This window comes from Myxine glutinosa, chromosome 5 (assembly GCF_964187855.1).
Source record: "Myxine glutinosa chromosome 5, kmMyxGlut1.1, whole genome shotgun sequence".
Classification (NCBI taxonomy): Eukaryota; Metazoa; Chordata; class Myxini; order Myxiniformes; family Myxinidae; genus Myxine; species Myxine glutinosa.
In genome coordinates, this window is record NC_136265.1 from 101399222 (window position 1) to 101414167 (window position 14946).

At 45.9% G+C, this 14946-nt stretch overlaps 1 protein-coding gene across 4 annotated transcripts in view; it reads left to right on the top strand.

Moving 5' to 3' along the window:
- LOC137416384 (uncharacterized) overlaps window positions 1-14946 on the top strand; it is a 253620-nt gene that overhangs the window by 209459 nt on the left and 29215 nt on the right. For all 4 annotated transcript variants that reach the window (XM_078778400.1, XM_078778401.1, XM_078778403.1 and 1 more), the window contains one exon: window positions 8453-8626. In XM_078778400.1, coding sequence (XP_078634526.1) covers window positions 8453-8626 — 174 coding nt within the window. The remainder of the gene's footprint in view (window positions 1-8452; window positions 8627-14946) is intronic.

A 14946-nucleotide genomic window follows, 5' to 3' on the forward strand; every position in this document is an offset into this window, starting at 1 on the left:
CAGGGACAAGAGGGAAACATAGGAAGGTGGGCACTTAGACACAACCTTATATTAACCCTAGACAGACCACAGATAAACGGGACAACGCTGACTCACACGGGATTTGATGAAAAGGGGAGGCAGGTCGCGATGGCTCAGGTGCACCTGGCTCCGGGACAGAATCACGTACGGTGGTGTCCAGCAGATGCGGGGAGGTCGCTCAGCGCTCGTGGGTCGCGACTTTGGTGGAGATGCCGGGGAGGTCGCTCAGCGCTCGGGAGGGTGGCGTCTTGTCCTTCCAAGCTCGGGGCGCATCTTACGTCACGTCCGGCGCGGGGCCGCGTATATCCGGCGGGGAGTGACACGCCCTCGGCTCGTTAGCGCCGCCCCAGATGGCATCGGCCCATGGCTTCTCATTGGGTGCGGGGGTTACCGGCTCCGCCCTTGACGAGGGGCCGACAGGGAGCCCCTTCGTGGTAACCCCGTGGAGCGCGTGGTCAATCGCGGCTAACCGAGCCGGAAGGAGGACGCCCACTCCCCATGCCGTCACCGCGCCGCCCCCCTCTTTTGTTGTTGTTGTTGTAGTTGGCGCTTCTTCATGGGGAAGAGATGCGGAGAGGTATGGGGAGGTCCTAAACTTCCTAACAGGTGCCATATAATCACATTCTGGTGCAACGAAGAGTCATAATTAATGGAAACAAGTCCTTAACTGACATAGATTAAGAATAACTAGCAAGATGTCCTATAATTGTCTACGTGTGGTGCGGGGGACCTGGGCACGACATTTAATGGGGGGATGAAGGGGAAGATCGGCTCTAATGGGTGTTGTTTACAGACAATGGGACTAGGGAATGGGGTAAGGGGAGAGTTGGGGAGTATCGGAGAAGATAGGGGAATATTTACAAGCGGATATGGAGGTCAAATTCCATATTCGCAACATTATATATATATATATATATATATATATATATGTTGTTGTGGATATGAGAATGGTGGGTTTTTTTTTGTTGTTGTGTAAATTGTTGTAAAAATATCGCCCTCCTTGCTCCAGTTATGTATAAAGGTCAAAGTGTGTCCCGTAATTAGTTCATAAGCACTCACGTTAGCCAATCATAGATTTGCCCCCTTGTTGACAGTTATTTCCTTATTCTGTGTATTAGGCTAAGGATTTGTCTTCCATTAATTTGACACTCCATTGCACTGCATTAAATAAAGTAGATCCCTCCGACATGGCATCCGCCAAGTGCCAGGTTTAGCCACTTTGCTGCATTTCATCTGCCGTCCACTTTGCTGCATTTCATCTGCCGTCCACTTTGCTGCATTTCATCTGCCGTCCACTTTGCTGCATTTCATCTGCCGTCCACTTTGCTGCAATTGCCAACTGCATTTGGGCGGTTTTCTTCATTCGCCATTGCTGCCCTTTGGCTGGGGCTAGCTCGAGTCGCCCCAAAACCACCATTGGCCACGAGGCAAGGTCGGGGAAGAAGGGCGTGTCTCCACCTCGTCATAGAGGGGAGGAGTGAACCAGCCCTTGCCGACCAACCCAGAACGAGGGGTTGGCTTTAGAGGGCGGAGAGAGAACGTTTGGGGGAGGTTCGCAGAAGGGTCAAGGGTGAGGCTTATATAACCCGAGGAAGACGCCCCCAGAGAGAAGAGGAGGGAGGAGATCAGAACATAGAAAAGCCTTGAAGTAGTTGGACTAAGCAAGAGAGGAAGTTGTTGGACTGGGTTGGACTAAGAAAGTGAGAGGAGAGAAGGGGCGAAGCGAAGCAAAGAGAGAAAGAGTCCTGGAGTTTGTGAGAGAGGGAGAGAGAACCCGTCACGCCAGACCCCCCCCCCCCCCCCCCCCCCCACCAGCGCGTTGGCTCCACCAAGCAGCTCCGACCCGTTACCCCGCGCACACGACAGGATCGGTGGCATCGGCGGCTGTCGAGGTCCAGCCCGACGTCCCGTGCGGGATCAAGCTCCAGCCAGCTCCGTGCCTTCCTCCCCCTCCACCCACCCACCTCCTTCCAGCCAATCCACTCTGCAATTCCCCGTGTGAGTCCGTCTTGTTTGTTCTGTCCAGGGTATTAATTAAGCCTGTTTAGATAAGCTAGCGATTTTCACTGTGTCTCTGATTTCTTCTGTAAATTATTTTATTATCCTTCCTTCTTCCTTGGTTTCGTCATATAGGGGAGGTATGTATGTATGTACATATATACATACATACATACATACATACATACATACATACATACATACATTCATTTTGTTGCGGATCTCGGGTTACGGCGCTCCCCTTACCGAGGGGTGGGGGGGGTTAATCCCCTCGTCTATTAAGCTGGCCGTCCGAATCCTAGGAGATATCGTGCTCTTTGCGGGGTTGAGGTTGACCAGGATGACTGGTCAACGGGTTCCCAGATACCTTTTCCCCCCTCTCCGCAAAGCAGGGCGATACTTCTGCTCGAGCCACGGACAAAATGGAAGATTGCCGAGCGGTTTAGCAATCCGAAGCTCGAGCCGTTAGCAATAAAACTAACCCGATCCTGAGCGTTGGCCAAATCGTGCCACTTATATCAATGGAGGAATCGCTAAAGCGACGGGATGAGAGGAAACCCAAAGAATAAGAAGGAAGAACACAGGTTTATTAATTATGTACAAAACCAAAACCAAGGAAGAAACGAAAGGGTATGTACAGGGAAGAAGAAGAAGCAGATACACAGGGCAAACCTTAGACACTCTTAATTATCACTCCCAGGACAGAACAAACACACTTACACAAAAGGGTGGTGGTGGTGGTGGGAAGGAAGAGAAGGGTCCGGGCAGGTGGTAGGCGCCGAGGTCCCGCTCCAAACTCGCGCTCCGCTCCGGTCCATGCTCCAGGTGTTCACTCGTACCGCGGCAAGCGGCCGGCAGCTTCGCGTGGCGCTTAACGTGAGCGGACAATTATATTGCAGGGGGGAAGACTGGGATGCGGCGTACGCAACAAATTGTCCCTTAGCCTTCGCCAGTTGTGCGCCTCCAATAGTTCATAAACAGCAAGCAAGGACTCCTTTCAAATCGTTCTCCCGGGCACCTCTCTTCTCTCACTCATGTGGCTCATCCCCCGCATCTCTCGAAGTAGTCCCACGCACCCGCTTATATTGCCCACTCGCATATCGAGCCGCTTGCCTGTTGGATCCGCCTACTGGTGAGCTGCCTCGGCCCTGAGTGGTCGCGAGCGCTCACCGGTCCGCCCCTTGATGGGGTGTTGAGGGGCCACGCCTTCGTTCTTGGTGCTCCGCCCTTCCTCTCCAGCTTGACCGCGTGCATAATGGCGGCTGAGCCAGGCAGCGAACGCTACTGGAAAGCAAGGGAGCCCAATTTGGAGGAAGGCTACGCCGCAATATGAATAGGATTGGAAAAAGGGGCCTAGGTTGTTTGATTAATGCAACGCAGAGTCAAACTATTGGGAACAGATCCTTACCTGAAACACATACGAATGAAATAACTAAAGAAGATCCTATGGTGTGCTACATGTTGCTCATGGCCTAACTAGGGTGCGACCTTTGACCTTTATACCAAAAATGGGAGTATTTACAGGGGATTATTACAATATTTACAAAGTGGAGGGTTCTAAAAACCGCAACAATATATATATATATATATATATATATATATATATATATATATATATATATATATATATATATATATATATAATTATATATATATATATATATATATATATATATATATATATATTGTAACGATTTTGAGAAGTGTGTAACGAATTTGAGAAGTGTAACGGTTTTGGAGGAAGTGTAACGAATGTGGAAACGTTACAATGTGAACGTTACAAAAGTATGGTAACATCCTCGTAATGTAAATAATGGTCGCAGCCGTCGTCCTAGTTAATTCCATGAAACTTACACGCAGGTCACGATATATCTTTTAAATAGTGTATTTCCTTATTCCATGTAGGCTAAATATGTGTTTCCCACTAGATTGACTTTGCATTGTATCAAACAAAATAAGCGTAGGCCCTTCCAATTTCCCCAAAACCTCCTTTCCAATTGCCTTCCGCATTTTGGGCGGTTTTCTTCAACCACCATTGGCCACGAGGTAGGGTTGGGGAAGAAAGGCGTGTCTCCACCTCGTCATAAGGGGGGAGGAGTGAGCCAGCCCTAACAGCCAATCAACACCGCGGTGAGCGACCCGGTAGGCGTGCCCTCGGAGCCGGCGGCTTGATTTCGCCCGAGGTGATAAAAGCGACTGTAAGGGACTGCTTTACGAGAGGCCTTGGGAGATGAGCAAAGAGGCTGCACCAAGAGGAGCGGTGAGATGCGAAACGCTCCAAGCCAAAGAGGAGAGGTACTCGGCAAGGAAACCAGCTTTGGAGAGACGCGCTGAAAGGAGGGAGACGGTTCCACCCCAAGAAGAGGAGCAGGTGTGCCGAACCAGCGCGTGACGTCTACCGCAGCGGATACACGACGGAGGGTTTCCCACCAAAACCGCGAGGAATTGCGAGCTGCGGCCTCCCGACTTTGCCTCCCTCTCAAGCAATCCACCTCAAGCCCCTACCTGCCTGCATTATCCCCTGTGTAAGTGTGAACGTCCTGTCCTGCTCGTTGTCTTGGGGCTAAGTAAAAATGAATAGTGTAAGTTAACGATTCGCTGTGTTACTGCTTCTTCCATCCATTGCTTGTGTGTGTATAATAAATCTGGTCTTCCTCCGTATTCTTCTTCTTCTTCTTTTTCATTCTCTTTCGGTCGCTTTAGAGATTTCCCGATTGAATATCTGTGGGGCGATCCTGGTCAACGTCGGGTGGAATCGGGTTCTAATCGGGGAGTAACTGTTCGGACAGCGGTTAAATACACCACCCGCTCGGTCAATATAACATCTAAAGCCGCGTCCGTAACAATATATATATATATATATATATATATATATATATATATATATCTATCTATATATAAAGGAGGTGTGTGTGTGTGTGTGTGTGTGTGTGTGTGTGTGTGTGTGTGTGTGTGTGTGTGTGTGTGTGTGTGTGTGTGTCTGTCTGGATGTCCGCTTATAACTCAAGAACTACACATCGGAGAAAAGTTTTAGACACAGATTCGGAATCAGCATAAAATCCCGGTGTTTTTAGGCTATGTTTTATTTTAATATCAATGGTTTAAAAAAACCGCGCCAGCTGCAATTCCATGGTGTAGTTTGTGGCGGCGCTAGACGTTCGGGGTGTATTGTAATGGTTTGTCGGGTTTGGCTGTGGGTCCAGAATAGCTCCCATTTCCTTATGTTCTTCCACTTTTATTTTGAATCTTCTGTTACAACGCCTTCCTTATCTACCTTATATCCCCCCGACGAGGCCTCTACATAATTTCATGCGGCAGAATTTCGTGCATTTTGAGTGAAAGAAGTGAGACGAAGTTGTAGGAGGAAGAAGAGGCACGGTCACTGTGGAGGCCCTCGATCATGAGTGGAAATGGCGGGAAATTGCGTTTGTATCGCAAAGTAAAGGATCTGCATTCATTTCTGAACTTGCATTGGTGGATTTGTTATACATCTGCATTATTTTTCATAAAAAAAACTTTATGTTGAACTTGAAGGCTCCAAGCACGGACTATATATATAGCCCTCATTGAGGTAAAAATAAAAGTAAAAAGCCTGCTATCGCTTGCCAAGCTAGCCATTCCCCCCTCCCCCCTCCCCCACCTCCCTCCCCCCTCCCCCACCCCCCCTCCCTCCCCTCCCCCACTCCCCTCCCCCCTCCCCTCCCCCCCCTCCCCCCTCCCATCCCCCACCCCCCCTCCCCCCTCCCCTCCCCCCTCTCCCTCCCCTCCCCCACTCCCCTCCCCCTTCCCCCTCACCCCTCCCCCCCCTCCCCTCCCCTCCCTCCCCCCTTCCCCTCCACTCCCCCCTCCCTCCCCCCTCCCCTCCCCCTCCCCCTCCCCTCCCCCCTCCCCTCTCCCCTCACCCCTCCCCTACCCCCTCCCCTCCCCCTACCCCTCCTCTCCCCCCTCCCCCTCCCCTCCCCTCCCCTCCCCCCTCCCCCTCACCTCCCCCCTCCCACTCTCCCTCCACTCCCCCCCCTCCCCTCCCCCCTCCCCCCTCACTCAAAGAAAAAAGCCTACTATCACTTGCCAAGCTAGCCGTTCCCCCCCCCCCTCCACTCCCCCTCCCCATCCCCCCTCCCCCTCCCCTCCCCCTCCCATCCCCCTTTCCCTCCCCCTCCTCCTCCCCTCCCCCCTCCACCCCCCCTCTCCTCCTCCCCCCTCCCTCCTCTTCTCCCCTCTCCTCCTCCCCCTCCCTCCTATTCTCCCCTCTCCTCCTCCCCCTCCCTCCTCTTCTCCCCTCCCCCCCTCTTCTCCCCTCCCCCCTCCCCCCCCTCTTCTCCCCTCCCCACCCTCTCCTCCCCTCCCCTCCCCTTCCTCCTCCCCTCCCTTTCCCCACCCGGCAATGCCGGGTACTTCCCCATGGCCAGCTGTACGTGGGCTGCTCGAGGGTTGAAAAACCAAGCAATCTTTGTCTTGGCACCAAGTAAGAAAACCAGAAATGTTGTACACCAAGAGGTTTTGAGAAATTGAAAATTGACAAAACGTCATGTAGGAAATGTACTGTGATATTGCTCTAAAAATATACATGTTCTTTTCATCATATATTTGTATTATTCTTATTCAACCCCGGGCGAAGCCGGGGTACCTCAGCTAGTATATATATATATATATATATTATATATATATATATATATATATATATATATGTATATATATATATATGTATATATATATATATATGTGTATATATATATATATATATATATATATATATATATTGTTACAGAACCCAACGTCGGCCTCTGTTCCCCTTAGAGGGGGGATTAATCCCCTCTTCTATAACTGATCGTCGTGGTCCCTGACACTGCCCAGCTACCTCCGGAAAGGCAGGTGCACAGCCCCGTTCGTACCGCGGACAGATGTTCATTGCCGAGCGGTTTTAGCAACCGCGGCACGAACTATTAACAGAAACTAGACCCGATCCTTGAACGTTGGCCAAATCGTGCAACAGGTTTTCAATGGGGAAAAGACAAAGATGAAGGATGTGAAGAAGAGGAAGACAGCAGTAGGAAATACGAATATGATTTATTTGTCTCTATTATGGACACAATTAAAGAAACCAAGGAAGAATAAGAGAATAATTACAGAAAGAGGGATGGACCAGAAGGACACAGTGCAACGCTAGCTTACCTATGGCAGTCTTACTTACAACCCCAGGACAGAACAAAACAAAACAAACTCACGTACACAAGAGGATGGAATGGCAGGAATGGTTTGGAGGGATGAGCAGGTCCACTCCGGGCGGGACGCGAGGAGCCGGCAGCTCCAAGTATTTGGCTGTACACCGCGCACCGGCAGGTTGGTTCACAGCAGCGCGTCAAGGCTCCGTGCGGTAGGTTGAAACGGGGCTGGTTGAAGCGGCTCTCTGCAGAAATATCGCTTGTGCAGATCTCAGCTGGGTCACGCATCTCTCTCAGAAGGCTTGCGCACACGCTTTTATCACGCCTGGGGCGATCAAGCCGCCGGCCTCCAGGACACGCCCATCGGTGAGCTCGCCTCGGCCTTGATTGGTCGCGAGGGCTCACCGATCCCGCCCCTAGACTAGAGGAGGCGTTGGCAAGGCCACGCCTTGTTCCTGGCGCTGGGCTGACTCCTCCCACCTTCTGCTCTGCGATGACCTCGTGCTCAATGGAGTTTTGCGGCGAAAACCACAACCCCAAAGCAGCAGCGGAATGCAGAAAACCGCCCAATGCAGTTGGCAATCAATGACAAAAGGGGAATGTGAAGGGAATCTACCTTATTTGAATTCGGTGCAATGGAGTGTTAATTAATGGAAGACAAGGCCTTAATCTAATACACATAATAAGGAGATAACTACTGAACAAGGAGGAAATCTATGATTTGCTACGTGATTGTATATGGAATAACTACGGGCACGACCTTTGACCTTTATACACCAAATGGAGGAAGGATATTTTCCAAAATACATATATTTTAAACCTTTTTTCACAATTTTTTAACACCCTTAGGACATACACATGGGAGAGAAGGTGCATACAAAAAGTTTGGTACGATTTCACAGAAGTTTGAGGGAGGGGTTCAGTGATAACACCATACAGACACTGCACAGACTCTTTGTCCTGCACGGCGGCATCGCCGGGCGCCCCGCCGCGAGCTGGAGGATATGGTTTTTTAAAATTTGGAATGGGGGTGGTGTACCTTGAATATATCTGAACTTGTTTTATGTTACATTCCAGTAGAATGTTGGGGAGGGGGGCATAGAAGGGGATAATTCCCCCTCATCAAAAAAGTGGTGGTGAGGCGATACGTCCCGTGCCCTACCCATCGACTCCCATGCGCATCCGACTTAGGTACGTTTGTCAGAATGATGTTATAAGTATTGAACAGCATCTGATATATTTTTACAGGTCATGTGATGTTGTATTTACAGGTGAATACACTGAATCTACAAGGGAGACTGCATCTACTTTTATGAATGACGCAGACACATGCCCGCAGGACTCACCAAATGAATCCAACAAGAGGACTTTTTACAAAGAAGAAAAACCAAATGAGGAAATGTTTGCAGAGAATAATTTTCACAAGGCTCACAAAGGAAAGAAAGGTGAACATGCATACAAATGCACAAATTGTGGAAAATCCTTCATTCTTTCATCCAACCTTAAAATACACATGAGTATTCACAATGGTGAACGCCCTTTCAAATGTTCAATTTGTGGAACATCTTTTATTCAGTCGTCCTCCCTTAAAGTACACTTGAGAATTCACAATGGTGAACGCCCGTACATATGCACAATTTGTGAAAAATCATTTAATCGATCATCCACCCTTAAAACACACATGAGTATTCACAATGGAGAACGCCCATACAAATGCACAATTTGTGGAAAATCTTTTAGTCACTCATCCAACCTTAAAACCCACATGAGTATTCACAATGGTGAACGCCCTTTCAAATGCACAAGTTGTGAAAAATCTTTCAATCGATCATCCATTCTTCAAACACACATGAGAATTCACAGTGGTGAACGCCCATACAAATGCACAAATTGTGGAAAATCTTTTAATCAGTCATCCACCCTTAAAACCCACATGAGTATTCACAATGGAGAACGCCCATACAAATGCACAATTTGTGGAAAATCTTTTAGTCACTCATCCAACCTTAAAACCCACATGAGTATTCACAATGGTGAACGCCCTTTCAAATGCACAAGTTGTGAAAAATCTTTCAATCGATCATCCATTCTTCAAACACACATGAGAATTCACAGTGGTGAACGTCCATACAAATGCACAAATTGTGGAAAATCTTTTAATCAGTCATCCACCCTTAAAACACACATGGGAAATCACAAGGGTGAACGTCCATACAAATGCACGAATTGTGGAAAATCTTTTAATCGACCATCCTTCCTTAAAAGACACATTATAATTCACAATGGTGAACGCCCAAATGAATGCACAATCTGTGGAAAATCTTTCATTCATCTATGTACCCTTAAATACACATGAGAATTCACAATGGTGAACGCCCGAACAAATGCTCAATTTGTGGAAAATCTTTTACTCAGAGATCCACCCTCAAAACACACATGAGTATTCACAATGAGAACGCCCATACAAATGCACAATTTGTGGAAAATCTTTTAATCAGTCATCCACCCTTAAAACCCACATGAGTATTCACAATGGAGAACGCCCATACAAATGCACAATTTGTGGAAAATCTTTTAATCAGTCATCCACCCTTAAAACCCACATGAGTATTCACAATGGAGAACGCCCATACAAATGCACAATTTGTGGAAAATCTTTCAGTCACTCATCCAACCTTAAAAAGCACATGAAAATGCACAATGGAAAACGCCCATAGAAATGTACATTGTATGAAAGGCTTTTTATTCGGGCCTCCAATTTGAAAACATACAAGAATTTGCAGTGGGGAGAAAGAATACTACGAATAAAAATTCTCACACAAATGTAAAATATGTGGAAAAATAAATAAATCATGATGTAATGAAAATGATGAACGAGGTATTTTTTCACAATTTTTGCATTTGTGTGGATATTCCTTTTTTTTTTTTCTTTTTTTTTTTACACAAACCATTCCTTGTATAACAACATCGTCCTACACATGAATCAATTGCTTGTCCCCGCTTTTCATTGCGCGTCATGGGGTAACAACATCGTCGCTAACATGAGGCCGTACAAACGCACTATTTGGAGAAAATCTTTCATTTTGTCATTTCACCTGAAAACGCAAGTGAAAATTCACAATGGAAAACAAGGAGATTGCAAACAGACAATGCCCACACAAATGTAAAAAAAAATGTGGAAAATCCTTCATCAAATAATGCGAGCTCATGCCGAACGACAGAATGTCCACACTGATGCACAATTTAAGGAAAATCTTTCACTCAATCATCCCACCGCAAAACACACTTTGAAGTAATAATTTGTGGAAAATCCTTCATGCAATTGACACACCTTGAAACATGGGAGAATTCATAATGGTGAATCCCGATACAAATGTGCAGTTTGTGACCAATATTTCTGGTCCTTCAGACAATCTCAAAACGTCCATGACAAATCATCCTGGCTTTTGATCACACTGACCAGAGAGCCTTTAGGATGTGCAGCCATGTGGGAATTTACTTTACGAGTTGAAGGGCCCGTCTACGACAGGGAGTATAAACACTTTTGTACTGTTCTTCTCAATAAGCTCATATAACCATGTTCTGCGATCGTTTACTTAGTTTAAAAGGAAATTATTTTGTGTTCACATGTATCACGAATTTCCAACAATTCCAATTACATTACAATTTCTTTACAGCGTAAGTGCCCCCAAAAAGGTCATGCACTCTTTTTAATGTATACACAAAGAATTAAGTTAAGCACCCCTACACAACGAATTAAGGTAAGCACCCCCTAATATATATTCTTTGTGTATATGTATACATTGGCATATATTCTAAGGTATGTGAGATCAAATAATGATTGGTATGACATTAGTTATTGACGTTATTGACGTTATTGACGTCACTTTCACGTTATTGACATTACACGTTATTGACGTTTTTTTTTTTTTTTTTTTTTTTTTTGACGTTATTGACGTTATTGACGTTATTGACGCAAAGATCGCTAGAGGTCTTCTCAGAACAATGACTGTACGTTAGAAAACATAAACGTCATCCACACTGTCCGTGATGGACCTATAGCTCCATACTTAAATTGAGGTGAAAATATGCCTAAAATTCCCAAAAAATTTCACCTTAAATTATGCAGAATAAAATATTGAAAACGGCATGATTGTTATGTTTTTATGTGACCATAATATCACTTCTCCAGAAAATATAGCAATATCATGGGTATATTACACTGTTTTGACGACAACAAACTTGTAATGTGCGAGGTTGTAAAAAAACGGGGGGGGTGCTTAACTTAATTCTTTGTGTATATGAAAAATGCAATTGCTGGAATTTCGGCTACATATGTACACATACGTAAATACATACTTACAAACATACATCCCACACTCCATAGATGATGATGATTGGCACAACTCTGCTGAGTGCAATCAGTGTCCCCTATTCAGAAGCCAGAATCCTGTGGGTAAAGCCACATAATTGGTGCTGCAACTAAATATTTCCCAATAATGGTGAACCCTCTTTTGTGGAGGGCACACTTTAGAACTCAGACTTTCCAAGAAGTGAAAAAGTGACGCAGATGCCGTCAATTGAAAAATATTTTCAACAAGATATTGAATTTTCATGAAAATGCCTGTTTGAATAAAGTGACTCCTTGCAACCGTGGCCACACTGATTTATTTTATGTGAGAGTAAAATGGAGTAAATAAAAAAAAGGAGCGGGCGAGATATTGACTTCAAATTCCAAATACCTGCGTACTCGGTCCAGTAGCATGCGATGGAGTGTCAACCCACCCATGATTGTAATCCTCGTCAAGAAACTTCTTCGGCAGCACAGCACTCTGTGTGGAGAATGGTACATGGTCATGGGTGTCCTTTCATGTTCTATCCCATTGGAAATTCGAGTCCTCCAGAGCCAATAAAATCTTTCAACTCAATAAATTCTCATATTGTCACATTGCCTCTTCAAAATGATTCAGTTCTGGAAGATGTCACGTGCTCATTTCCTCCAAGAGAATGACTTACAAAGCTAAGGCAAGCATTCTGTATTTGTCTCATCCAACTGTTATCAATTGTTTGTGCTGTTTTATCAATAGGTGACCATGTAGGAGGGGAACAGGTTTGAGAGTTCAGTTTTGAGAGCAGAGAGATATTGTTTCCTGGCTCTCCTGGGGGTAGACACACTTGTTCCGAGCTTTGTGAAAGGAACTGAGATTACCTTCAGTTGGGTCAGCCTTCCATGAGGTGAAGGCAAGTTGCTTCATGGCAACTGCCTCACCACAAGCTTCAGTGTACCCTAGACGGGAGGAAGGGTATGGCAACTGAAGACGAGAAGGGATAAATCTGTGCATGAGAGAGAGAGCAGTTTACTTTGGAAGAATTCCCAGGAAGAGTTTATGTCAGAGGCAGTAGAGACGGGAGACCAGTCCAGATGATTGATGGCTGCTTGAAGACCGTGCCAGTCGGCCTGAGTGAAATGTCAGACGCGTCGGCGCTGAGGAGGCTCTCTGAGAATGGCCAGAGAGAAGTCCACTTTAACAAGGAAATGATCAGAAGAACCGATTGGAGCAAAAGAAGAGCAGCAGGCATTTGCAGGGAAGTTAGTCATAACCAAGTCCAGAAGAGAAGATACTCCATTGACTGAGATCCGGGTCGGTAAATTTACAGATTGTGTCAGTCCCACTGAGTCGCAGAAGTCCTTTGCTGAGGAGCCATGGATGGTTAGAGATGAACCCACACCCAGCCAGCTGGCATGATGACAGTTGAAGTCGCCACATATAAGGAAGAGAGAGTTGGGATGAGTTGATAGAATTTAGTCCGTGTTGTCAGACAGGGAGACGTAAATGGAGTCATCACTGTTTGGAGAACGGTGCAGAACACATCTGAACAAAAGGTGGGAAAGGAGAGGAAGCCGTAGCCAGAGGTACTCCTGGGGGTGGCATGGAGAGAGGGCAGTGCAAGGAGAGTGAGGAGGATAGTTTTTGATAAAGATAGCAACCCCACTACCAGGACGAGGCTCAGGTATATCATACCGGAGGAGGGAGTAACCAGGAAGAGATATTAAGGAATCAGAGACATCTTCAAGGAGGAAAGTTTCTGTTAAGCAGATTACGTCTGGTTTGTCAGAAGCAACCTTCATGGAGAGATCAATCAGATTTGAGCGAAGGCCCCAATTGTTTGAGGGCCATACCATTAAGGACGAGGGAGGGGGAGCATCGGGTACAGGACAGTGGAGGGGAGGGGAGGGGTAGGGTAAGATGAGGGGAGAGAGGGGGAGGTAGGTAGAGCTGTTGATAGTGTGTCGTAGATTACAGTAGGGTTCGGAGAAAGGGAAGGATGAGGAGGACAAATGGTTTGATGGTGATGGGAAGAGGCACAGTGAGGTGTTAAATGAGAAGGAGAAAGGGTTAAATGAGAAGAAGGAAACTAGAATTGGAAGGGCGAGTTTCGGCTGGAGATGGAAGGAAGAGGTAGAAAATTAGGACATAAAGGGGGCGGGCGAGACAGCAAGCACACGTGCCCGCGATGATAGAAGGAATTTTATTCATTTATTTATTGTATTTAAAACGTTAGACAATGGGTAGATGTTTGGGGAAGTTAGGGGGAGAAGAGAAAATCTAAGAAATAAGCAATACAGTGAAGGAAATAACTTAAATTCACAAAACACCGATGCAGGGAGGGAAGCCAAAAGAGACCAGGCATAAAGAGACGCACGCGGTGCGAACAGAAAGGTATTAATTTTACACAAGTTTGCATGAATTGCAAATCAAAACTAACTATAAACACACAGTAACACATGCACAATTAAATAATGAGTGGAAAATTGACGAAGACACGAATGGAAAAATACTTTAAATTAGCTGCCATGCAGAGGTCGAAGTCACTTCCTTACTCGAGGGACCGGAAACGGAAGTCCTCATAAGCAGATTGTGTAATCCGTAAGCAGAGTCTCCAAGATAGGAAGCATCTCCAAGATAGACCCCACAGGTGGAGTCTCCAAAATGAAACAAGTTTTCAAAATCTCCAAGGTAAAACTCTTTTCCTGATTTTATTGAATTTAGTGAGTCTTCAAGGTAGGCTCCACATTTAGAACCAGCGAGGCAGAACTCATGACATGTTTTTCCCAAATTTAGTGAGTCTCCACTTTGGCTGGATTATCAAGGTAAAACTCGGTCTGTGGGTCATGGTTGTTCAAATGGTCTTCAAACAAATCAATAATTTCACCCCAAGTTGTGGTAAAAGCGGTATTTTCATTTTTTATCTCAGATACAATTTCCTGTGAGAGAAAATAACAACGTATTAATTTAATACAAGATTATTAAATGTAAAAAATCAAACTCTGTATATATTAAAAGAAACTCTTACCTCCATTGATAAGAGGTTTGAATCCAGTTCATCAATTTGAAGGTTTAGTTCCACACAGGGAGTAGGACTCAAAGGAACTCCAAAGTCACCGCACTCAAGCTCAGCACAGGAGTCCATTCTCAATAAAAGTAAAAAATTGTTTAAATTTAGCCTGTGTTTCAACCCTTTATATAAGAATGGTGGGTGTGGTTTCCTTTGGAAATTCCCTGAGAAAATCTCTGGGCAAGGCTTAACCAAGGGCAAGGCTTAACCAAGGGCAAGGCTTAGCTGGAAATTATGTAATAGTGGGTGGGGTTTATAAAAGTGGGCAGGGCTTGGGAGAAAGTGGACGTGGCTGAGGGGAAATGTGCGGGGCTTAGAAAAAATGATATGTGACTCAGGAGGTGCTCAAAGAAAATATGGGTGTTTT